The 27,438-nt window shown below is 45.3% G+C and overlaps 1 protein-coding gene across 1 annotated transcript in view; it reads left to right on the forward strand.

The window, feature by feature from the left end:
- STPG4 (sperm-tail PG-rich repeat containing 4) overlaps positions 1-27,438 on the forward strand; it is a 384,338-nt gene that overhangs the window by 249,641 nt on the left and 107,259 nt on the right. The window contains exons 3-4 of the mRNA XM_069608424.1: positions 13,687-13,938; positions 26,623-26,687. Coding sequence (XP_069464525.1) covers positions 13,687-13,938; positions 26,623-26,687 — 317 coding nt within the window. The remainder of the gene's footprint in view (positions 1-13,686; positions 13,939-26,622; positions 26,688-27,438) is intronic.

The following is a 27,438-nucleotide window of genomic DNA, read 5'->3' on the forward strand; positions in this document are numbered from 1 at the left end:
CTTCTCATGGCGGTACAGGAGTGCCCCACCAGACCTGCTGAGGCAGCGAAACAGTGCCTTCAATAGGCCAAATGTCTGCTCAATCACCACACGGGTTTGTGTATGTGCACGATTGAAGTCCTCCTCGTGCTGGTTCTGTGGGTTCCAGACTGGGGTTAGGAGCCACCTCTTCAGGGATAGCCTGCATCACCTGTATGTGGGCAACAATGTATGTGTCAGTCATGACATCAAATCTCAAATCATGACGTGCCACCATGGCATGCATTCATCTCTTACTTTGTACCACATTTACATGCACAAATGGAGTCACACTATGTGACCGGTATATGTGTATTCCTCTCATGGACTGTTTTGCATGCCATCAACCAGTGTATGCAGGGGGGTCCAGTGCCTTGTGAGTGCCCATCCACTGTGTTAGTCCATGGCGTTTGTTTTGTTGACCTGGCAGGTGTCTAGTGATATCAATGCTCTCATCATGGCAACATTGCTGTCAGCCTCATGATGACCCCACTGAGCACTACTAATGTTGCTAGACATTTTCTTTTGGGCCTCGGTGTCTGTGTAGTAGTGTATTGATGTTTTTGTCTGTCATGTGCCTCCTTTGTGCGCAGTTATGGGGGACTGGCCTTTCAGTTGATGGTGTTTGGTGCCGTGTATTGGCTGAAGTCATTGCATGTAGGTGCATTTTGTTGAGGTCGATGTGGTCCGATTCAGTACATTGCACTTGCAGATGGTTGTGTCATGGTTGGGACACACCTTCATTCACATGGTAGGGCTGCTTACATCGGGCATTATGTGTTCAGGTGTCAGTTAACGTTTGGGCTGCTTTAGGGTATGAGCTGGCTCCATTGCCTCTGGCACTCGCAGCCAGGTAAGGTATGCATCACTCCCCCCCACCCCTTTCAGCCAGGTAAAGTATGCATCTCTCCCCCCCTTTCAGCCAGGTAAAGTATGCATCTCTCCCCCCCCCTTTCAGCCAGGTAAAGTAGGCATCTCTCCCCCTCCCCCTTTCAGCCAGGTAAAGTATGCATTGATACGTCAATCACCTACCCACCTAACCACTTCACATTTCCATGGCCATGACATGAGACTCACCGAGTAGCCAGGATCTTGGCCTTGCATGTCGCTCCATGTAGCGTGGTATTGTTACGCAGGACCATTGAATCATTGGTTGATCCGGGGAATCGGGCACAAATATGTGTGATGATCCTGTTGGAGTCACATACCATTTGCACGTTTGGAATAGTTTATGGTTGCAGTACGCTACCTCAATGTCATGTGGGACCACCAATTCCACATGGGTGCAATCGATGGCACCAATGCAACCAGGTATGCCGGCTAGTGCATGGAAACCCACTTTGGTGTTATCAATCTCCTGGGCAGACCGTGGTAAGGAAATGTGGTCTTCTGTGTGTTTGAGGAGGGCATCGAGCACTTGGATCAGCGAACGTGAGAATAATGGCTGTGAAATGCCATGCAAGTGCCCCACTGTGTGCTGGTAGGTGCCTGTGGCCAGGAAGTGGAGCACAGACACTACCTTCAGTAGGGGGGGGGGATGGCGGTGGGTGTTTCTATCATGCTGACGATGTTGTTGTGTATCATGTCCACGACGGTGGTGATGGTGTCCCGTCCAAACGGTACAGGGTGTGGATCTGCTCAGCGGTGAGGTTGAATGGACTGGCTCGGATGCGTGGGATTGGGGGCTGCCGGCGTGGTGGCACTGGCTGTGCTGGTGGGGCTTGCTGGCCCTGCCTTGCCCTCCTTCTCCTCCTGCGTCTCCTCTGTGCTGCCTGTTGTTGTTGTTGTTGTTGTAGTTGTAGCACTTGCATTGCAATCAGGTCCTCCAGCCCCAACATTGCTAGTCGTATTGGAATCATTGTGGAGTGTGACTGGGTGTGGGAAGGGGTGGGGTGTGCTCCTTTTGTACTTGGCCAGTCTGTGTGCTGATTGTGTGCACCTGTCACCGCTGGGAACACTGCACATGGCCTATTACGGTTTGTCTGTGTGGCGGTATTAGCACCATGGCGGTAAGGTACTTTACGGCCTTCGCAAGGGCGTTAAGAGCATGTCCGCTCGACTCGTCATGTTCCCCAATTTGCGCCATGCCGCTATTTCCGACATGGGGGGTCGCATGCCCGCGCCCTTGGTGCTGTTATCCGCACCGTTAACTACAGTGCCGCTAATTGCAGTTACTCGGGTCATAATCGGACCTAGCGGTAAGCGATGTCGGTAATCCTTTACCGGCATCGTTTTTCACTTACCGCCAGGGTCGTAATGAGGGCCATTGAGTCACACTGACAGCGACCATCATGGTGGTGTGTGCCGGGATAGTGGTCTGCCTGAACCAAGCAGTGCAAACCTCTCCACTGGCTCCATCAGGTGGTGCTTTGGAAATAAATGATTTACCTTTGTAAGTACAGCTGTTGGCACATGGGTGCACATATAGCATGGTGGCTTTGCAGTCCTGCCATCTCCTAAAACAGTGAAGTTAGTGCATCAAACATTGAAGATTTGGTTCTGAACACCACCAGTGTTGCGGCTTCTTCATTCTGACCGCTACTGACCAGAGCCAGGGTGTTGAGTGGAGCACTGACTCCAGCTATGTTGTGTGGAGACTGCAGTCTGGCCCATATGAACTCTAGATAGCTGCAGTAATTGTCTCCCACACTGAGAAGGTTCAGCCCCATCAATAGCTTCCACAGGATATGTGCCAGCTGATTCCTGTAGAATGGCAAATACACAATAGTCCCCTGCCAGCCACTATTCAGTAGCACTTGTGCCTGCCATAACTGTCTCTGTTATTGATGTTCCCACGCGCCATTCAGGTATGCCCTGTGAACTTCAGGTGCTTTGCCTGCTGTGTGTAAGGCTACAGGTGGTCTTCATTCGAAGGGGACTATCCAGTCTCGATGGATGCTGTTTCCCATATGACATGCTCTGGTGGTTTAACTGCAGTCTTGCGCCAACCTGGTTGTGCAGGGGCTTAATGTTGCTCCTCTTCACCCTATTGGAGCATAGTACTGGTGAGATTCCAGGTTCTCTACTTCCTGATCCTCACTGCATTCACATTGCATACTCTGTAGTCTTCAAGGTCTGGAATCTCTCTGCTGCTTTGGTTTATTCTGGTGGTTGTGTGAACATGCAAAATGTATATATTGCCACTCTCTACACTTATGGCAGAACTGCCAAGGTTGGAGTGATCTGGTAAACTGGCCCTATCTGAGCCTGTCGGGGCCGAGGAGGGCCCGGGTGTGCTCACCTTTTTCCCCCTCCAAACTGACAGATTGCTACCCCATGAGCTTGCACCCATGGGCCTCTACACTCCCTGAAGATCTACCAGTCAGTGATGGCTGAACTCGCCCATTGCCTCCTCTACTATCTGGCTGGACCAATTACTATGCCTATTTACTTTACCTTCTTTGCCTCACCTAACCTACTTCTTCTCTCATGGAATTTGTACCCCTTGTTTCTTGAAAATATATTAGGTGTGAGTGCTTTTACATCTCTGCGCCCTCTTTGCATTGCATTTGTGTCACTGTTTCTGTAATTCGCATTCAGGTGTGTGTGCTTTTACTTCTCTGCACCGTCTTTGCATTGCATTTGTGCCACTTATTGAAATTCACATTTAGGTGTATGTGCTCGACACCCTTTTTGCATTGCAGTTGTACCCCTTGTTTATTGAAATTCGAATTTCCTTTTTGGATTGCATTTGTGCCTTTGTGACTACTAGGCCACCTGGTGAGTTTAGCTAGAACTGTTCTGTGCAACCACTCTTCTTTCATTCCTCTACTAACCTCTGCAGGCCGTTTGGCTCTCACCATCTAAAGCATCTTCTATAACTGCTACACTATCACTTATCCCCCCTCTCTCATGAAGTCTGGAAGGAAAAAGCACAAAAAAGACATCCTATCCTCGAACCCTGGCCTACCCATCGCAGACACCTATGTCAGCGCAACTTCCAGACAAGTCTTAACTGAAATCCTCTTCTCTGTCTCTTCTCCAGATCAATGGACTCCTCATCTCACATCCACTCTCCTCCCTTTCACATCCTCTTCCATTAATGGTGGCACCAAGTGGTAAGCGCTCTTGGCCAGCTTCTCATCATCATGCTGCATCATTAATGTCTACCACTATTTTGGTTCAGGGTCCTCAATCCAACCTCCTCCTCTTTGACCGGCACCTGCCATACCTAATTAACTTCCTTCCCTCACCTGCCTCTCCCCCTGCCACTCTCTCTGTCCCCTTGCCCTCTGACTGGTGTACCACAACCTCCTTCACCTTGCTACTCTTAATGCCCGCTCAGCCAACAAACACTCTGTCAAAATCTGCCTCCTTCTTGAAGACACCAACCTCGACATTCTCGCTCTTTCCGAGACATGGTTCAATGCCAGCTCTGTCACTGCTTTTGACTCCCTGATAGCTTCAAGTTCATCTCCAAGCCATGACCTCACCATGTGGGGTTTCCCTAATCTTCCCTGAGTGGGTTCCTTCTTCTGTCATACCCACCCAGCTCTACTCTTCCTTTGAGAGGCTGGTCTGCAAGCTGGTTATCTCTCCCTCCTCCTCCTCTCTGACCATTGCTACCATCTACAGGCCTCCTGGTGCTACCACCTTGCTCCTCTCTGAATGGGCTGATTTCTGTTCCTCCCTACTCTCAACCACCTCCAATCTCCTCCTCATGGGTGATTTCAACATCCAATTGGACTCCTCTGTCACAGCATCCACTCTCTTCCTTGACCTCTGCACACCACTCTCCCTCTCCATTCTCCCTTCTGGGCCAACCCACTCGGTTGGACACACTCTGGATGCCCTCATCCATTTTGACCTCTCTCTCTCCCCCTCTGGTCACTCCACTCACTTGGTCAGACCATTCTCTCCTCACACCTGGATCCCCTTGGCTCTTTGACCGCCCCTCCAAAAGCCCTGTCAACCTCATTCATGAACATATGTCTGATGAAATGAGTGCCAGCTGCTGCCTTCGCATCCACCTTCATCCTCCCCCTTCCCGCAGACTCTACCACTGAATCTGCTCTCAGCAACCTCTATTTGGCCATTACCAGCTCCCTTGACATTCTTGCACCAGTCATGAGGATCCACCTGAAACCTGCCTCCAAACGTAATATCTGTTACGACTCTAAACTTGGAGCCCTGAAATGCAAGTGCAGAGCTGAGGAATGGAAGTGGCAAGCCTCAGGCTCACCCTTTGACAAACTGTCCAGCTCCAAAGGCAATACAGATTCTCCATCCATACCAAGAGAAGGGCGCAAACTAAGGCACTGGTATTGGATGCATTCAACAACAACAAAGCTGAACTCTTTAAAATCTGAAGGGAACTAGCCAACCCTTCCATAGACTCCTCCTCTCCTCTTTCATCCCAGTCTCTCTGCAACACACTGGCCACACACTTCACCACCAAAACTCTAGACATCCTGAGCACTCCTGCTACCCTCCTGCCCAACCCCTCCTTGCATCCTACGGCCTATCCCCCTACTTCTTTCTCTCTCCCCTTCTCCCCTGTTACCAAAGAAGTCACCAAAGTTGTCTGATCCATGAAGGTCTCTTACAAACAGGTTTCCCATTTCCCCTCCAGAACCATCAAAGACAACATTGGCTCTCTTGCCCCTGCGCTCGCTGATCTCTGCAACCATTCATTTGCCACAGGATCTTTCCCATCCTCCCTCAAGCACTCCCTTGTGCGCCCGCTCCTGAAAAAAACATCAGCAGACCCTACATGTCCAGCCAACTACCAACCTATTTCTACCACCCCCTTCCTTGGGAAACTGCTGGATAAGCTGGCCTTTCCCAACTTACCTCACACACTGAACTTGTTGGTGGTCTCCACCATCATCAATCTGGATTCCGAGCATGCAGAGGCATGGGAACTGCGCTTCTGAACACCCGTGAAGAACTGCTAGCTTTTCTGGGATCCGACGCACCAGCTGTCCTCAACCTACTCGATCTCTCATTTCCCTTCAATACGGTTAACCATTCCATCCTCATAAAACAGCTCCATGATACCCTTGGTATCTCGGAGCGGGCACTGGATTGGCTTACCTCCTTCCTAACTGACTGTTCATCCCAAGTAATTTTGGGTGCTTTCTTCTCACCTACTTCCTTCTCCACCTGTGGTGTCCCCCAGGGCTCAAACCTCTCCCGCTGACTCTTCACCACCTACCTTCCTCGGCTAGCACTTCTCATTTCCTCCTTCTCTGCCAACTTCCAGTGCTACACAGATAACACACAACTCTTTTTCAAACTTCCTGCTGACCCTCTTGTATATTCCATCATCCCTGACTGCCCATCTGCCATCCAGTCCTGGTGTACTTCCAACGATCTGTGCCTCAATGCCAGCAAGACTGAGATCATTCCCATTGGGACCCCTACTCCCTCTATTTTGCCTTCACTTTGGCCATTCTCCATGGGCTCTCCCCCTGCTCCTTCTTTTGAAGCCAAAAACCTTGGAGTCATTTTTGGCTCCTCTCTCTCTTTTCTCCCACAAACTCAGGACATTGCATAGAAGTCCTACTTTTAACTCTTACTTCTCAAAGGAATTCTCCCTATTCTCACTTTTACCCATAAGCTCAATTTTACCCAAGCCCTGGTGCTCTCTTGGCTTGACAGCTGCAATAACCTTCTCCTGAATCTACCTTCCTCCACTTTACGACACCACCAGCTAATCCAGAATAGGGCAGCAAGACTTATCCTTGGCCTTAGGCCCAGAGACCAAATCTCTGTTGCACTAAAAACTCTTCATATCACTCTCCATCATCCACAAGGCTATATTGGGCCTGGGACCACGCTATCTGCAACTTTCCTTTACTAACTACTCTCTGTCTAGACCTCTGCGGTCCTCTGGCCTCATTACAAGCATGCCGGTCTGGAAATAGTGGTGCCGGTAGCTCCGTACTAGCACCTTTTTCCGTTTTGCCATACTCTGAGTTGCAATAGCTGTCACTGCAACTGCAAGTGTCACTGCAAGTGACCTACCGTATCCGTAAACAACGTGACCAGAATCTGCGGCGAAACACGTTGGCCGTGCCTGAGACACCGGCATGGCATTAGTATGTGCACATTCCAAGTACCACTTACATGGCAACACCATTATGGACATGCCAGTAGCACTGTGAATCCCGTGCCAGAAACACCAGCATCGTGGGACTGGTGTTAACTAGAGTCAGGGGTGCAGAAACAGGGAACATGTGGCAAAAATCAGCCCAGGTGGCCCTAATGAGCACTGCAAAAGCACAAAAGGACCACTCCCACACCCCTTCCAACACTACCATGCTAGCAATAGCAGTAGCAGTCCTGGAGCTGGCGGCCCTCCATGCAGGCCTACTACTTGAAGAGACAGGGAGGCAAATGATGTGGCGGAGGTGTAGGAGAAGGTGGGCCACCAGGCCCCTGCAAAACAACAATGGCCACCCCCTTCAACCTGAACCAAACCCCGATCCATACAGTGTACCGGCTATAAAGGGAGACCTTCACATCCATGGTGGACATGATCCATGATGACCTAGTCAGCCTCATACAGATCTGTACAGCCATGCGCCCCTTGCTCAAGGTAGTGTCTGTGCTACACTTCCCAGCCACAGGCACCTACCAACACACTGTTCATGCACTGCATGGGCTATCACAACCCTGTTTCTCGCATGTCCTGTTTCAGGTCATTGATGCACTCCTGCAGCACGTGGCAGATCACATAGGCCTACCCAGAACAGCTGACAAAGTCAATGCCACGAAAAATGCATTCCATGCCCTTGCAGGCATGCCCAATGTGATAGGTGCATTGAACTGCACACATGTGGAGCTGGTGGCCAGGCATCCCCTTGAGTCAGTGTAGAGGAACCAAAAACTCTACCATTCACTCAATGTGCAGATGATGTGTGATACGCGCCACCCCATCAGCCACTGCTGTGCCAGATTCCCTGGTTCAACGCACGACTCCATGGTGCTGCAGAACTCCACGCTGCCAGGGTACATGGCATGTCACAGCGTAGAGAGTACCTGGCTGTTGGGTGAGTGTATCTACCAAAGCATGTACACTGTTTGAGGGGGGGGGCAAGATACACCATAGTGGACTTGGCTGTTAGGAGAGTGTATCTCTCAAAGCATATGCACTATTTGAGGGGGGCAGGATACACCATAGCATACTTGGCTGTTGGGAGAGTGTATCTACCAAAGCATGTGCACTGTTAAATGGTGGGATATACAACACCTATCAGCAGTGCATGTGTGCAATGCAATGTCCAACACAGAAATATCATGCAGGAGTGCAAGACGTTGACTGGTGTGTGTCAGTTGTGCAAACTGGATATGCGCATGCATAACAACTTCAAATCTGCATTGCAACATCAAAAGCACTACATGTACCAGCATGCATCACACTAAAGTCCCAAAACCCCGCACAAACACAGTCAGCACAACCCACAACACCTGCTGCACAGACCAATCATTCTTAACCATCACAACACCCAACCTCCATACCACTAGCGTACCGCACACCAGGTAGTCAGTTCCCCTGCCTGTTTCAAGTGCACATACACATATGCATGTTACCTGATTGGAAAAAAAGTAGCCAGACATATCTATGAATGTGTGATGTGCTCATCATAGGACTACCGAAATTGTAACATAACACGAACACACACCAGTCTCGTTTGTGTGTGTTGAAGTAAAAGGGGCAGAAGTTAAGGTGGGTGTGACTGACCCATGGAAAGGGAACAACAAACCACACACCCACCACACATATTGCCAAATTGTATTGGCTTGTTGGCAATCATTATGATGTCATTCCTTTCCCCATCTATTCCTCTGTGAAAATATACAACCCCATCATTTTGCCATAATCTTTGATGCTGTACAACCACTCCCATGTAGCACCTCATGTACCTCAGAATGCAAGTACGACTTCAGGCATGTACTGAATCCCAAAATTATATCAACTCTCATTTCAACTCCAATTTACGTCCTTACCTGTCTCTGACCTGCCTACCAGGTCTGCAGCCACCGGCAGTGTCTGCCATGTCAATGACATTTGTGATGTCATCTTTGATGTCCTTGGTGTTAGTGTTAGCAGTGCATGGTGGCGCAAGTTATGGTTGCTTATGTTACCATAACTGCCGAATTTCAGGGTTTTTTCAGTTTTACTTTGAACCATAACATCCCTTTAACAACGTTTTTTCACTGAATTTCATAGGTTTTTAGTAGCGCAACTTAACCATAACGTCCCTTTAACAAAGTTTTTTTACTGAATTTCATAGGTTTTTAGTAGCGCAACTTAACCATAACGTCCCTTTAACAAAGTTTTTTCACTGAATTTCATAGGTTTTTAGTAGCACAACGTAACCATAATATACCTGACTTCATATACATGTAACAAAGAACATACTAGCTCTAAGCATGAAGGCACACATGCCTCGGTTGATGACACACCTAGCAATGTTTTGCTGAGGACAAAAAACTATTGTCCCATATTGCCCTAGGTAGTAATCCAGAAAAATGACTTTCGCATTTGGAAGGATCTTCATTACGGCTTGAACCAAGCGTTCCAAATCAGCCAACAAAGTAGGGGCACTGACGTTGCCCAAATGGAAAGCACCATAGTGCAAAACTACCACATGCGGACTGTTCATCGTGGCCATATCCTCACAAACTTGTACAATTCCCTGTACATTGCAATCAGGCACAGTGCTCCACACCACCTCCACTCCTTTCACATCAAAGTTCTTTGCAACATGCCTGCATTGAGCGTACTGTTGTAAACCATACACAAACATATCACCAAGCACCAACACCTTGACTTTCTCTACTTCTGCCATCTTCACCACACACAGTCTCTTTCAACACAAATCCACAACCTCGACATCTCATTGGCTGATCCGTACAGTCTTCTTTCCATGTTGAATTTCCTGGAAAAACCCGGATGTAGCACGCCCTGTCCACGAACAGCCACGGTGTCCGCGGACGGCGTCCTCTTTACTCTCTGTGCCATTCCCTCATTGCATACAGCTAAGCAATCACACAATACGAATAACGTCCTCAGAACACCCCCATTTTGTGAATTTTCGAACATTTCAGGACAATTATCATTTCATTATTCAACATATTAACATTACAAATATTATACTTTCATCTTGTACCCTGCACACAATGCTATGTTTCTCCATTAGTAGCTCAGTATGCTAGATAGAATCCCATAATACAATGCTATTTATATCAATGCATCATTCAAAGCACTAATAACAGTATGATATTTATTGCAATATCCTTGACACTTTTTTCGCAACATCATAATAAAAATCCCTAGTACACAAATTCCATGAAAGGTACATACACATGTGATGTCATCAGTGATTTCATCAATGACATTTGCAATGTCATCTTTGATGTCCTGGGTGTTAGTCTTAGCAGTGCACGGTGGTGGCGCGAGTTATTTTTCATAGCTTACCATAACTTGCGATTTTCAGGGGTCTTTCGGCTGTACTTAGAACCATAACGTCCCTTAAACAAACTTTTTTTAATATCACGCAAACAATATACAAACCTGGCGTGCAAAAACCAACTTCTCACAGATGGCTTTACACAGAATGTTGGAAAGTAAGAATGTATGCTCGTTCACAGTGACGGTCAGCTGCTTCCATTTTTTTCTTGGGCCCCGGAGAGGCTCACGAAGCGGACTATAAGGTTGTATTGTGTATTGACCTTGACAGACAGAGATTGTGATGAAAGACTTCTCTTGAAGGAGTGTTGCTAAACCGTAAGAGAAGATAAGGATGAAATTTCTGAAACAAAACCACTTTTATATATTATATCACTATGCGAAAGATTGTTCGCACACGCAGTGTCGTATTTTGGGACTGCACTACTCGTAGACAATGGAAATTGCAATTGTACTGTAAGTAACCCTTTAGATTATGTTATACCAAATATAATTACAATAGCGTAGCATTAAAGACCGCTCAAGTTGAACTTGTTCGTTGAAAGTGGCATAATGTTTTCTACCGCGCACTATCACCGCCGATTTTGATCCCCTGTCTTTTAGAGGGCTCTGAAAAAGGCAGACGACACAGGGTGGGTTAATAGAAATAATTTAACCGGTCCATAGGCGGTCAAGCGCTCTACTCGCTGTGCCACTTCACTGTAGCCTGTCAAGTGGCACAGCGAGTACAACGCTCGCTTTGACATCCGTGCACAGCTTGCTAACGCAAGTTCGAATCCCGGCAAGGCCAAACTCATCCTTCCGTGGTCGATAAATGAGCACCACACACCGTGGTTAATAATAAGCACCGCTTAGATACCTCACGGTTCTTAGCGCTATATGAATGGGAAAATATTATTATTTTATTATTAACATGCGCTGTGTTGTGACATAATATGTGTTGTCTTCCGGGTTCTGTGTAAAGTCACTTAGGACTGCAGAGGACTGGGCGCGTTTGATGACGCACCCTGTAACGTCACGGAGAGAGGCGGGGATTATGAATGCTTTGATAATATCAGGTTTAGGGGCGGGAGAGATGATTTAGTGTCGCAAAAGCAAGTCAGCCAGGTCAATAGCGCCAGTCATAGGATTATCACATAATGTCGGCGCACACCAGCCGGATTTATCGTTTCTTTAGTGGACAAAAGTCGGTTGACGCCCATAGGAAATTGTACTATTAGCGGACAAAGGGAGTGGTCTTAAAACACTCTCACCCTGAGAACAAACAATACAAACAACGTTCTCAGAACACCCCCATTTTGTGTAATTGCAACCATTTCGGGACACCGCGAGTGTTCTTAGAACACATTCAACTAGACAGATTACAATACGGACAGCGTCCTGAGGACACCCCCAGTTTGTGTATTTACGAACAATTAAGTTCACCGCGAGTGTTAATAGCTCATTTTTACCTTCCTTGCGAACAAAAATGACACATACTTCGTCCTCTAAACACCCCACCATTTAGTTTGTTTACAAAATGTCAGAACAGCCGTGTTCTCTGCGGACAAATCAAACGCAACAAAAACGTCTAGCACATAAAAAAACAAAACATTGAACCTATCTCATACTCCCCCACCCTCCCCAAACACTCTTACACATCAACACATGTCACTAAATACAATTTTTTAGCCACGTTTCACCGCGCTGTACGCGGTTGACGGTGAATACAAGATGGCGGGCGCCACAGAAAATATGATGCGCTCCACGCCCCTCGACGTCCAATCAGCGAACATGCCGCATGTCCGCGGACATGACGCAAGGCCATGGGCCAATCGGGGTGCTGTCCGCGGAGCGAACAGGAAAGTCCGTCTGCGAAGAGAACACAGATATCACTCATTTTTTTTGCCTTACGTTTTGGTCATTTTATAAAAAAACTACTGGACGGATTTACGTTCCTGCCGCAAATTTGGTGTAAATCTGTCCAGCGGTTTGGCCTGTGGCCCATTATGTCTATAGGAAAAAACACAAGTTTTGGGACCCCCCCTATAACTTTTCCCCCCCTGGACGAATCCTCACCAAACTTTGCAAAAAAGTTCAGATTGGGCCATATGCTTTTTCTGCAAGGTTTGGTGAGGATTCGTCCAGAGGGAGCGAAGTTATAAGCCACCCAAAAAATGCTCTTCCTATGGAAACACCAACTTAACCATAACTACATGGACGCTACCACGTCCATGTAATATATATATATATATATATACATATATATATATATATATATATTTTCTGTTTGTTTAGTTTTGTCTCTGGTATATGGCGCACTTGTTTACACCCTCGTAATCTGTCTCTCCACTTGTTCTCCTCTTTGTGCTACTATCGTGCAGACACCCTTCATGGGAATGCCTCCACCATCTCTAAATGTGTTACTTTGTCATTTCCGATCTAAACTGACATTTCCGTTCGTTAAATACATACCAAAGCAACGTATTAACACAAATAGATCAAAGCAAAAGGGGGAATGACTTCTAGGCAGAAGCAGTAGGGTATTTAGAAGGTGGGGAGGGTAAGGGGAGCAGGACGGGATTTTCCTCAGAAATCCTGCTGATGCCTGGCCATATGTGATTGGAGGCTTTGTAATCATCAAGGATTGCGCGTTTTAAAATTAGGAAGAATCCAGGAACTTATTTCCTTAAAAAATGCAAATAGGTAAGTGCAAAAGATGGGGTTATGACGTGAGGGTGGGGAGGCGATCAGTCATAACACCCCATCATTAAGAATCATTAACATCCCAACGAATACATATAATTGGATGCAATTTTTTTTGGGGGGGGTGGGGTAGGTAAAATTATATTTGCAGTGAGTGCTTCCTTTATTTCAAATGTATTTATAATCACTGTTTATATTGCTTTCAATGTAAGATGATTTATTTTGACCCCATCATCTTTCTCTCCATTACATAAAAGAGTTATTGAACTGGTTTTAATACATAGCACCTAATAAGTTCCTTGGGCAATTAAATATCCGGGCAGCCAATGAAAAATCCAATTTGAGTTTGTGTTTCCATGGTATGATTACTACTTTCCAGGGAAGGTCAGAAAGATATGAAACGAGTAAACACCGGAATGCGTTATTAGGATAATATGAGATCAGATATTGAATATTGATTTCCACTGTGCTCTGTCTTAACCATGACAGTAAAAAACACCTTACGGATATTGTAAAATGCCAGAAAGAAAATCCCTGAACTTAATTGATGTTTGTTTTGTTAGGAAACACCATTTCCTGGTACCTACAATGTGCGAGATTTCATCCAGGAAGCTGACCTAAACCCTGTGCGGCAAACCTACAGTTTTAAAGGGGAAGGCCGAAAGAAATGCCCCAATGTGGGAAGGACTGGAGAATACTTGCTGCCTGGATGCTACAACGTTATCGAATCCATCCAGGTTATAGAAAAGAAACCAAACACATACTCATTCAAAAATACGCCGAGAACCAACATCCTGTTAGGCGTCAGAGATAAGGTATGTTATTTTATGGCGTTATCATACACTTCATGCCATTAACAACTAGATTTAACACTACGAGATAAAAAGTTACAATATGTAGCACAACACACTTGTCCTTATTGGGTTCTGTATGGTCTTGTCACCCACGTAGAACCCAATAAAGACAAGAGGGGACCCACCATTAAAAGAAAAGGAAAATGTGTACGACCGACAGGGATCGAGCTAAATGTCAAAGAGGCAACTGCGGTCTTGTCAAACACACGTTTCTCTTTGACCTTTAGCTCGATTCCTGTTGGTCGTATGAAATGTATTTTTCTTTTAATGGTGGGTCTTCTCCATAACCCCCCCCTCCTCTCCCCCCTCCTAACCCCACCCCACCCCCAGTCCCCCTCACACCATTACCCCCTAAACATGCACAAACATACAACCAACAGGAGTCAAACTAAAAGGAGGTGAGGTAAGTGTGTTTGACGAAAAACCACCGATTTCTCTTTATGAGATCCATGACAAATGCTAGGCAGACTATCTTCAACTATCAATGATCTTCAATCTGCGGCTCCTCCAAATGCGATTAATTGGTTCTGCCAGCTGAATGCTCTGAGACATGGAAACATCCTGATAGGGATAGTGCAGCTCTCTGGGGAGCATGCATGGTCTTTTGATGCCACAGAGAGTCTTCGCTGGCGGGCATCATAGACCATCACCCACCTCTTACTCCTCTTGTGTTGCATTTGCATGTTCTGCCAAAATATGTATGCATCATAAGCCAAGCATAGAAAATGGAGCATATACGTATTTTTAGTTTTACGTTTAGGGGCTTATTTAGGTATATTGTTATTTGAGTGTCTACCATCAGTAAGGAGGAATCCAGAAGCAAGACAAAACTAGGTGTTTGTTCACAAGCACATCTGACCTAGGATGCACTTCCAGAAGACCAATGATCACCTCAGCAAAAGCTCCCTACTACCAGAACACCAGGGCCAACAATGAAAGCAAGGCACTTGAGGAAATAAGGGCTCCAGGCAGCAGTGATGAAGAAACAGTAATTTATTTCATTACAGCGACCGCGGCCTATGAGAGCCGAGTGCCAACATGGCTCTCTCCCTGCAGTCTGAACTGTAACCCATCAACATTCTTAGAATAACATTCTTAGAACTTAATGAGCTCATAGTGCAGCTCAATGCTTAACTAGGATGTGGTAATACATTTTTATGAACCTGTTTTAACTTACACTTACATCATAACACATCTCATCCCTTATGTGCATACAGCTGTTTACTCCACATAATAATCCTTAAACCAGCTGGGTTTGTTCTTGACTCTATTTGAATGTGTCTCTGCTGCAGACCTTGAATTGGTGTCATCCTTGGAACACTTATCTATGACACTAGAGTCTCTGATACTGTTATTAGCAAATTCACCATTGTCACGTTCACCATTGTCATGTTATCATGTGCATTGTCCTTCATGCATTCTGGACATTTCACAATTCTGGACATTGACCAACACTCCCCCCCTTATGCAATTACTACACTGTTTCTTACTGCAGATATTTTCTTGGGACCAATGTATTTGCTTTCTACACATTTGGGAGTGAATCTAGGGTTCTTTATGAGAATACAATCTCCCACTTTCCAGGTATTACTTTTGACACTCTTGTCCTCATCAAATCTTTCTTTGTACACATCCTGTGCTTCTTTGATGAGAGTCATAATTCTCTCGCGATCAATGTTGGAACTCTTGGCTAAGTCCATCCACCCTGGACATAGTTTTGTTCCAGGTTGTCTCCCTTTCAATGACATGAACGGAGATACATTTGTAACTGAGTGTGGTGTGGTACAGTAGTTCCATATCATTTCTCTTACTACACCAAACCATCTTAGATTAGAAGCCATGGCCAATTGCAAACCACCCTTTATGAACCTATTGGCTCTCGCAACGAGGCCGTTGGCCCTTGGATGATATAAAGCAGTTCTAGTGTGTCTGATGCAGAATTTCTTCAAGAAAGTTAACATCCTTTCAGAACAGAATTGTACTCCATTATCAGTGATTAATTCTGTCGGGAAACCCTCCCTGTAAAACACTTCCTCGAAGAATAATACCATCTCTGCAGTGGTTGCCTCACGCAAAGCCTCCCATTCAATCCATTTGGAATGGTAGTCTACTAACACAACAATGTATTTATACCCATTGTCAAGGTTTTGTAATGGTCCTATCAAATCAACTGCAACTTTTTGCTATGGTTCACTCAGTACTTTGACAGGATTTATTGGTACTTCTCTAACCATCTTGGTCTTGTCACTCTTACCACACTTTCTACAACCCCTAACACACTTCTCTGCATCGCTGTCAATCCCGGGCCACCAGAAATATTGCCGCAAATATCTCTTTGTTCCTCCCATGCCCAGGTGACCTTGATGTGCTATATTTACTAAATGAGATCTGACTCCACTGGGGGGTATTATCCTATTTCCTTTTGTAAGTTTACATCCGTCCTCAGACATACTTAACTCGTCCTTCACACCAAAATATCTGTCAAACTCTTTTCCCACAATATTCTTGTGAGGCCATCCTTCTCTGGTCCAAATCATAACTTGATTCAATATTAAATCCTCCTCACCAGCTCTTATCCACATCTCTTTATCAATGGCATCATGCTCAATTTCTGCAATGCTCACATCTTGAAATTCAGGTGCTCCCTCCAATTCACCATCACACACAGGTAATCTGGATAAACAATCTGGTACCACATTCTCCCTCCCGGGAATGTAACACACCTTGAAATTATAACCCAAGAGCTCTACCATCCACCTCGAAACTCTTGGAGACTCTTTGGCCCACTCAGAACCGTTCATCAATTGAACCAAAGGCGTGTGATCTGATCTGACAATAAAAGGTCGACCCCATAGAAAGAACTTGAAGTGCATGACTGCCCAAAATACTGCTAGTGCTCTCTTTCAATGACGAGTAATTTTTTTCTGCTCCTCTAAGTGGCCTGGATGCAAATGCAATTGTGTATTCAGTTTTACCTGAGTCAAAACTGCTCCTAAGCCAAGGGTAGTAGCATCAACTGAAAGCAACGTTTTCCTGCCAAACATGAATCCACTTAAGGATGGGGCCTTGACTATACAATCTTTGGTTTGCAAGAATGCTTCCTGACACTCTTTGGGCCATGTGTACTTCACGTTCTTTTTTAGTAACTCCCTCAATGGAGATGAGATGGATGCAAAGCCATTCACAAATTTATGGTAATATTCCGCTAGTCCCATGAAAGAACATAGTTGGTCCTTGTCTTGGGGCTGAGGAGTATTACTAATACTTTCTATGAGTGACTTTTTGGGAGACATACCTTCTTTCGAAACTTTGTGTCCCAGATACTCCACTTCCTCAACACTTATTTTACATTTGCTTCTTTGGACCGTTAACCCAGCCTCCTTCAGTCTGCATAGTACTGCCCTAAGTACTCTGTCATGCTCATGCTCATTACTTGCAAAAATCAGAATGTCATCTTGAAACACCTTAACATTTTCCAACCCTTTTAACACTTCCTCCATCACCTTTTGGAACACAGATGCGGCCGAGGCCAACCCAAATGGCATGCGATTGTATTTATAAGTGCCTTCAGTTATGATAAGGGCAGTGAGATGTTGCGATTCTTGGGAAAGGGGAACTTGGTGATAGGCAGCAGAGAGATCAATGACAGAGAACAATTTGGGTTCGCCAAGAGTGGAGAGTGTCTCGGAAATGTTGGCTAGGGGATGTCTCTCCACCAGAATATTGTGATTAAGACTGCGCAAATCTACACAGAATCTTAATTTACCATTATTTTTGGCCACTAAGACAATGGGGGACAACCACTCTGTGGCCTCAACAGGTTCAATGACACCCTTATCTACTAAGTTATCGAGTTCACTGCGTAGTTGCGCTCTCATGTTTAACGGCACATGTCTCACTTTATGAACAATAGGCTGAGATTCTTTCTTTAGTCTAATATGATGTTCAAAGTTCTTGAGTCTGCCCAGACCTTCGGTGAAGACCTCTGGGAACTCTCTTGACCACATATCATCAATCTCGTCAATGGTGACAGGCTCAGTGGCACTAGCTTGCACCCTGACTCTCAACTTCCTTTGTTCCTCCCAACCTAAAAGGGAGGCTCCCTTTCTTGCAACCAAAATGTCAGCTTTGCATTCTCCACCTCTGTATTGTACACTTGCAGTAAACTGTCCCAGCATCTCAATAGGGGATTCCGCATAGCCGCAGGGCCGAATTCTTGGTGGATCCAGCATTGATTCATCCTTTTTTAGAACATCTTTAAATGTCTCTTTAGAAATGATGGTCCATGGGGAACATGTGTCAACTTTCATGAGTATTTCTTGACCATCAATTACAAAAACATCTGTTGGACCTTTGCTGTCTCCTCCTCCAATGGTCGAAATCTCGAAGACATGTCTGGGGTTGTCTTGCGAGGAGTATACCTCTTGTATATTGTAAGCTAAGTGAGCACCTTCTTCTTGGTTGTCTCTGATTTCTAAGAGATTTATTGATGACCTCTTGCATACATTAGCGAAATGTTCTCTGGTCCTACACTTGAAACATTCAGCATTCCTTGCTGGGCACGAAGGGTAATTCAGACCATGCTTGACACTGCCACATCTGGTACACTTCGCACCCCATGTTCCTTTCTTGCTTGTATTGACATTAAGTCTCTTCCTGTGATCAACTGTGCACACAGCTTGGGTACTCTGTTTGTCAGACTTCAGTTCTTTGACATATTGTGAGGTTTGTTCTATACTTCTGGCTAGGTCCACTGCTTCATCCAACTTCATGTCTTTTGACAACAATTTCTCCTGTATCCTAATATTATTTGTGCACCTCACTAACTGATCTCTAATTAACGAGTCAGATAGATGTTCGAATTCACAGGAGTGGCTTAATGTTCTTAATGAGGCTATGTACGATTCCACGGATTCTGACGACTCCTGCGTACGCTGAAAGAACTTGTGCCTCTCGAATGTAACATTTTTTTTAGGCTCAAAATGATCCTTGAGTTGTTTAATCGCATGGGCATATTCATCTGTGTCCAGCTTGTGCACTGCCTACCCCATCAAACACTGCACAGCCTTCCACACCAAGATTGTGAAGTAATAATGCCTTTTTGCGAGTTGAGCTGAATCTCTCTCCTCCCATTGCCTCCAGGTAGTTTTCAAACATGTCTTTCCACCTGTCCCACCTAACTTGGGGGCGTCCAGGTTTATTCAAAAATGACATTGGCGGAGGTATTGAAGCTGCCATGTCTTAAGCGGTAAAAAAAGGTGGTAAAGAGTGGGCTTGCTAGATGCAACCAATAGACTCTGGATCAGTTCAAGTATGCCCAGTGGATGCACAGACTGAGCAGTGACAGTGCTGTGCTATGCAGACAAAGGGATCAGTCTTGTATGAGTACAATCCCTTGTGTATGATGTCACAATCCTCCTTACATCAGTCTGAATTGGAACGTGATGGCTGCTCATCCACAGAATGGATACATGTCATAATGGCTGGCTCCTGAAACTTGCCAGAACTGCATGGGCAGGTTGCTCAGCAACGATAATGTCAATGCTATGGAGGCCACACCCACTTCCTTGCTCAGTGACTAGTGCTCGAGCCGGGAATCCTTGAAAGTAAACACTGTTGCTTTGAGACAGAGTCAATACAGTAATGGGGAAGGCAAGATTACACCCCCAGGGGACGCGCCTGCTGAACTGTTGTTCCGCTCCTCCTGACCTTCCTGCAGCGTCCGCTGTCGCACGGGAGTGTGGAATAATGCAGGCCGCACTATGACGAGACTTCAAAGGAGTAGGGAGACACTGCTGAGAGCCATCCTCGTCGCCAATGAGGAAATAAGGGCTCCAGGCAGCAGTGATGAAGAAACAGTAATTTATTTCATTACAGCGACAGCGGCCTATGAGAGCCGAGTGCCAACATAGCTCTCTCCCTGCAGTCTGAACTGTAACCCATCAACATTCTTAAAATAACATTCTTAGAACGTAATGAGCTCATAGTGCAGCTCAATGCTTAACTAGGATGTGGTAATACATTTTTATGAACTTGTTTTAACTTACACTTACATCATAACAGCACTCTCTCTTCAAAGCCGTGAAACCTAGCATCAACCCCCTCCCGATCTTCCCTTACCAGGTGATTCATTACTGCATTAAGAAGTCCACTACCATCAACAACTTATTTGTTGACAAGTTCAGCAAGTCCCACCAAAACGATGATGTTAATTCTAAAACTGACAACGCCCACTCATTCCTCCATCCAAAAACAATGAAATGTACTACCTTCCAAGCCCTCTCCATGGAAGTTCTGACTGTGACTCTAGAATATCCTCAAATCAACATCCTAGTCATTTGACAGCTTGCCATACTCCATTCTCAAGACACTCCTCATAGAAGCCCTCAACTCCATCCTCGCAGTCATCAATACATCCCTAACTAAGAGCACCTTCTCTACGTTTCGGGAGGATAGCTCAGGGGCAACGTGCTCGCCTTGGAAGCAAGACGACACAGAGCACCACAGTTCGATCCCTGGGTCTGCGCTTATAAACCTCTGGGTATTAAGCGCGTTATAAATAACCTATCATATCATATCATATCATACAACCAAACCTGATAAATCCTCCCAAACTTCAAAATAAATTTCTGTACCCCACCATAATGTTATCAGCAACTACCGCATCACTCATCTTCTTTTCTTAGGCAAATCATTGACACCAACAGCCTCATACTAACCTATAGTCATGACTAAGACTGAAATGCAGCACAGCAACAGCCACCAGCCAACTGGTAAATGATGCATATGGCATCCTCGATGATGGAAACCTCTTCCACTTGTGCTAATTGAACTCTACACAATAAACTATCCAGCCTTCATAAACATTCAACTCACCCACATAGGCATCAGAGAGACTGTCCTCCACTGCCATCAGTTTGTCGAGACAAAAACCACCAGATCACCACATTATTCATTAATTGTCGAGTGCCAAAAGGAGCCATTTTCTTAACATTGCTGTTTGATCTCTAGAACTCGTCTTCACCAGCCGCAATAGCCACATCCACCAAAATAGCTCTTCCTGAAAATGTAATGTCCCTACCGGAATGTCCCCCATGTACTTCATGGGCTTCAAGTGGAAGCTCAATAAAATAAAGTGTCCTTAATTGGTGGACACTCCCGTCCCTTGCACACCTTTTGTACTGACACAGGGGTCAGTCAATAGTTTATATCCTTAATGTAAGTCAATATTGATTTTTCAGTAATCAGTACAAAACGTGATAGGTGTCTCAATTCTGTAGACAATTTCTTAAAAAGTTAATTTATTCATAGGAAATGGACACATTGGGCCTCATTACGAGTTTGGCGGTAGCCATGGAGCTATAGCTCGATGGCTGCCGCCAAACCAGGCTTCTTTACCGGGTTCCTGCAATGAGGAATAACCGGGTTATTCCAACATTGGAGGACCCGGTCATTCCTCCTTGCAGGAACCATTCCTCATTCCCATTTGAACCCTCATAGGGCTCTATGGGAATGGGGATGGAGGTAACAATGGGCACATTAGCATGCCTTATTATTCGATTAACTCTTAATTAGATAACTGTACACTCTTGTAACATTTAAATGAAAATAATCACCTTCTCTGGCAAGTCGGACGATACATCAACTCATTTCTTGCTTGTATTATCAATATTATTGTAGCATCCCTATAGTTAAAAAGTATCAGTTAACATTGCTATTACTCTACTAATCTACATAGCAATTTTTGATTACGATTTATAATAGTGCCTACTTGCCTGTTAGATAGCGCCATCAACTGTGTGTGGCGTAATGATAGTCATTTATCTGTAGGTGTCCTAAGAAAAGGGAGGACGCGGGCATCCATGTTATTAAGCCAGATTCTGTTTGCTTGTTTTCTTCTTTCATAGGATTTGCTTGCTTTGTTTGTCCACCTGTTCCCTTTGGCATTTATCTGTCTCCTGATGGGTGTCTTCTTTGGTCTACTAATATACTTTCCTCATTCGCCATTGTGATATGCCTGCTCATCATACACTATGAAATGAAGCTTCTAACACAGCTGTTGTATTGATGTGGTTTATTGCTATGAGTGGAAAATACCATCTTCACAAACAGAAGCACTGTCATTCACAGCTTCCTTTATTGGTTTTGTGTGTTGCTCTGCCTTCTCGCATACCATGCCCTTCATTCTTCTCCACCCTCCTGTGTCGTCCTCCCATTTGACCTCACTTTTCTGGAATTGGGTGGGGTTATACCTGGCAAGGTTCTGGTGTGCACTGTGGGTGGAGGAGGAGTGGCTAGGATGTGTTCTGGTTGTGTTTTGGGTAATGCTAGAGACAACTATCAAGCTGGGGGAATATTTAGGGTCTGGAGGCTATCACAGTGCTGCAGGAGCCAAGTTTCAATAGTCAGGTGGCCCCACTAATGCACTTTTTATGAGACTTGTGACCTGAAGGTCACAAGTGCTGACATAACAGACAGAAGTATTCCTGCTTGCATTTTTAAGGAAGGGCACTGATGGATTGAAGACAACCAGGCCTGAATCTCCAGGGCAATTGCAGGAGGTCCTGGATTTTAGTTTTACATCTGAAGAAATGGCCAGCAGCACATGACCTTTCAATCTTACACCCAATTGCTTTAAATGACATTTTATACGGCACACAATTTAACAATATAAGCATATCATTTCTGAATGGTATATGTACATGAGAACACCATGAGCTTGAAAGTCTGATGGGCATTTTGCTGACCATATGATTAATCTAGATGAGGGGAAAACAAAGTGACATTCTTTTTATTTAATGTACATGTAAAATGCTTTGTTTTACTTCAGCTGCTGAGAACACAATTCTGGCATCCCATTGAATATACTATGCATTACGGCTTCCATATCTGTCAGTGCAGCTCTCCATATTTTTTGTCAAAACATTATTTCCACAGGTGTTTCTTTTCCTTCATGAAATGCATTGTGCACATTTTAACCTCTAACAATTGAGGCCCACTTTCTTTCCTTTGTGATTTGGGTTCTATAGGCCTTATGTCCGACATCTCTGCGCTGGCCTTAGGTTTCAGTGGGCATGTATAAATGACTGGGGACTCTTTATTTCTCGCATCCAGGGGCTATATTTCACCCCACAGGTGAGGGACATAGTGGCAGGGGATAGGTTTAGGGTTTGTTGTGAGGGATAAATGTGAAATGGAGGCAGGAGGGAGGGACACAGAAGACAACTGCTTTTGTGTGCTCCAGGTAAATGAGATGAAAGGGAGTGAAGCTGGCTGAGTTTTGGTCAAGTGGGATGATGTGCTGGTGTGGATTGTGGTAAAATGGCAGGATCGAGGTACAAGTGGGGATGTTTTTGGTGGTGTTGTTTGAGGTAGCAAGGACCATGCACTGGCGTGTGCTGCGAGTGAAGGATGTGTTCTGGGGGGTAATGGGTACTGCTATTCTGCCAGTGGCAGGAGCTATGTACTGAGGTTGTATGGAGTTTGGAAGGGGCGTAAGACAGGCACAACAATATACTGAAGGAGGTGTGGAAAGGCAGATGCCAGGTGCAGTGTTTTGCTGGTTCTTAAGCAGGGTTGCAAGTGGTAGCAGCAAGACACAGGTTGGGCGGGGTGGCAAGAGTTGGCCAAGATGTATTAATGGTTGTGGGTGGGTCTGGCCTTCATCTCAGTGAACCCCTCAGCATCATGTCAGGCATTCATCTAAGTGACCCCATTAGTATAATGTCACTGAATTGTCTTGGCAAGGCATAACATTCAAGAGCATTTATTTGGTCACAGGGGTCATAGATGATGTGGGTGGCATCGTTGGGTTTTTATCCCTGTTGGACAGGAATAGGACAAATTAAGTATGGGGTTTTGGAGCTGCATTGTTAATTGCAAGTGCATCTCCAAGACATTCCAGCAGTTGTGGTGGCGACCTCGGGGTATTTATAGACTGCAAATTCAATGCTTCATATTAAAGAATCTGCAGAGCTTGTTGACTGACTCTCCCGAAATTTCTCATTTGCCTTTTTTGGTGGCATCCAGGCTTGCAGAGCGGGTTCTTCTGTGAGTCTGTCTCGAAACATAGCATGCAGGACACGTTATTCAATCGGACTTTACTATCGCTCCCAGCCTTCTGGTGGGCTCTGCTCCTGTTCAAAGACGAACACATTCCTCCACAGCATTCCCACAAAAGTGCTTCTCTATTAATGAGCCATGCATGAGATGGAGCAGTGCAAGTCGTGGATGGTCAGTTGGTCGAGCACATTGTCTGAGCTGCTTGCACACCAACCATGCCTTAGATCTTGGTGGCCAATCTTGGTGGTCAATGATGTTCTTAAATGAGAAAGCCCCAGTCTTCATGGAACACACAGCTGTTTATATGCCTCTGTTTACAAGCCTCTGCTTGCTTATAGGCAGGAACAAAGTGGGTCAAAGTGCTCCGGTCCTTGTAATTGAGTGTAAGTGCCCACTAATATAGGATAGCACATGCAGCAGTTTTGAACAGAAGCTGTCCATAGGCTCGCGAGAGAAGATTCTGGTTATCTATGTTAAATGTGTACCTTTAGTGACTATGCCACAAGTAAGGGCATTGCGGCCCCTCACCCCGCCAGCTTGCGCAAATGAGAAGATCGACAAGTTCACACTTTCCTCGCTCCTGCACAGGCACCATGCCACATAAGAATGGCAATGGCAGAATGAAAAGTCACAGATTGATAGCCATTAAAATGACTACCAAAATTCCACCATCGTCACCAACTCTGTCTCAATGAATATTCACGTGACTTATAATCACCACAGAAAAAACTGAGGATGCTTTTCCTGCTTGGGCAGGAGTGCATGCTGAGTACAAACGAGGCGTAAAACGTCTTATGCGTATTTTTTACTCAGTGTGATTTTCTAGCATTAATTAAGAGGAGGTAGGCCATGGATCGTAACTTCCGATTCCTCGTCCTCATTCCGCTCGATTAATTTTCATAATCATATAATACTCACACAGAAACACGAGTTCGCCGGAATTTCCATTTTAGAAATACACCTGTTGTCAAATCGAATCAAAGTAACAACGAGGTGACTGCGTGCAGGCAAGTGCATCCATGCGTGCTGTGTACAGTGCTGAAATAATCCCCATTATTCTGTAAACACGAACTCAAGATCTAGTTTAGTGACAGGACACCACCCCAATTCAGGATGCATAGGGCCCCATTTTACTGGAGGTGGCCATGCAGAACAGTTCATAAGAAGCACGTGGACAACATTCAATGCATGCCTTTTACAAACGGTGCAATTCTCTTGGCATTCTGGCACAGTGGGGCGACAGGGCTGGGACTTTACTATTCGGCTGCATGTTAGGAATGCAATGCTGTGCAGTTGCAATTCTAATACTGGCAGAGATTCTGCAGGTTCCTATGGACTTCACCTGCTATGTGCTCCTGGGAACAGCAGGTAGATGTCACGGGGAGCCGTGCACATTTCCGCCGCCATGCTTGCACGTGACATTAGGCATTTACAATGCTGTTTATTCCAAGGAGTGACAATGCAGGGTAACTTGCTGCTGCCTGGGTTTGTGTGCGTGATGAAGACCTCGGCATGCAAACAGCTGAAATGTTATGGTAGTGGCTCCGTGTTCAAACGCGCGTTTGAAGGCAGTCCCCGCCGTGCACTGCCCAGGCACATACAAAGCAGTTGCAATAGGGTTTTCATTGGAAAGAGAGAGGTTTGGTGCTGGGGGTCCCGGCAGTCAGAGTAGATTCCCTCCTCCCCTCGCTCAGCTCTTTCAGTAGCAAGTGAGAGCTGTGGGCAATACGGCTGTGAGACACAGGGGCACTGCCTCTCCCTCCAGGAGCTGACGTTTCTTATTAGGGCATTCTAGTCTAGGTGCATATGGTAGAATAGTCCAGTAGCCGCATTGCCCGCTACATTAACGGCACAAGCAGTCACTGAATGCCCTTTCCCTTGGTATTTGCTTTTGTCTTGCCCCTGCCAAACATGCAGGAGCAAGCATTTCATTGGCAGTATAGGCTGCTTCCGTGGGCCGAAATGCAACGTGGGAAAGTGCGGATTTATAGCAAGCAATCGTTCCTATGCGTTTTTACAGATGATTTTTCACTGCACTATTTTTTTTAACTACAAATATTTACTGATTATTTTGCCTTGAAATCCCTCACCCATACCCATAGCATATTTACTCACCCAAACAATCCCCCTACATTTTTGCAAAACACATTTTAAAAAACTGCAGTAAAAAATACTGCAGTGAAAAAATATACACTAAAAAGACTGGATATCCAAGATACCACATGTCTGTCTTTGCAATCGTTTTAAAGGATTTGTAATTCACATAGGCACAGCTTGTGACATTAATATATGTAGTTATGCGATCTGCTGTTGTGTATTCCTTGATCTGATCAATTTGCCTATATTTCCTGAGAATGTGCTAATTCTCTTGTTGTACCTACTTGAAAACCGGCTGATGAGATTTGATTTTTCATTCTAATTAGATTTGTTATCAATAGCCATGGAATTCATGACTTGAGTCTTCTCCTAATGCCATGCAGCCCTTCAGCTGCAGCATACATGGAAGCAGTCATGTAACATGTACATGACCTTTGAATCTGTTCAGAGTCTGCCTATTGTTAACTGTTCTTTTTTTAATTTCAGGATATAAATATCGCGCCATGGCAGTATGAGGTTGTCACCCCGCCAGTAACAACATCTCCCTCAAAGTAAGTAGAGCAGTAATGTTCCTTCAGAAAAAATTGAGTATTACGATATCAAAGGTTATGACTTCTCTGTCTTAAAATGCTGTAAAATGACATTATTTGAAAATCCTAGTGAATGAAAGATTTCTCAAAAAAGCTTAATGGTGTGGCTTGGAAGAAAAATGACAAACAACATCCAGTGTCATGTTAAGCAAATACCTTTCAGGGTTCAAAATGAGCAGGGGCTGCGAGCTGTTTCGCTCACAGTTATGGCATAGGGGAGCCTGGTTAGCTGGAAACCAACGGCTACCAGGAGCTACTTTTGACTGCTCAGACACGTGGTGCCATACAAACCTAGCTGTGTGATATTAACTTTAGATTTTGGAACATGGTTAAAGGTGAATAAGGAACACACCCAAGGGACATTTAAAGCACATTGTATAATAAGTAATGGACTAAAAGTTAGCTTTTGCATCTTGATTGATTGATTTGTTATTTACTATGCGCCTATACACAAGTGTTTCAAGGCGCAACAAGGCAAGGGAGGGGGAACAGAGGGAGTAGACAACAACAATCCTACTAGGTCTTGTGTCATTGACATCGTGCAAATGCGCAAACAAGAAGTGTGGGGGAGAGGGTCCAGGGAAAAGTACACCCAGAGCATGAGAGCCCTGAGTTATGTGCTGCGAGGCTGGGACTTCAAGGGGCAGTCCGAGCCCGACATTGCAAGGTTAGCCAGGAGGCAGTGCAGTAGGGCCAGGCGGCAAGTGCAGGG

Source organism: Ambystoma mexicanum, chromosome 4q (assembly GCF_040938575.1).
Source record: "Ambystoma mexicanum isolate Mex_15411 chromosome 4q, UKY_AmexF1_1, whole genome shotgun sequence".
Lineage (NCBI taxonomy): Eukaryota > Metazoa > Chordata > Amphibia > Caudata > Ambystomatidae > Ambystoma > Ambystoma mexicanum.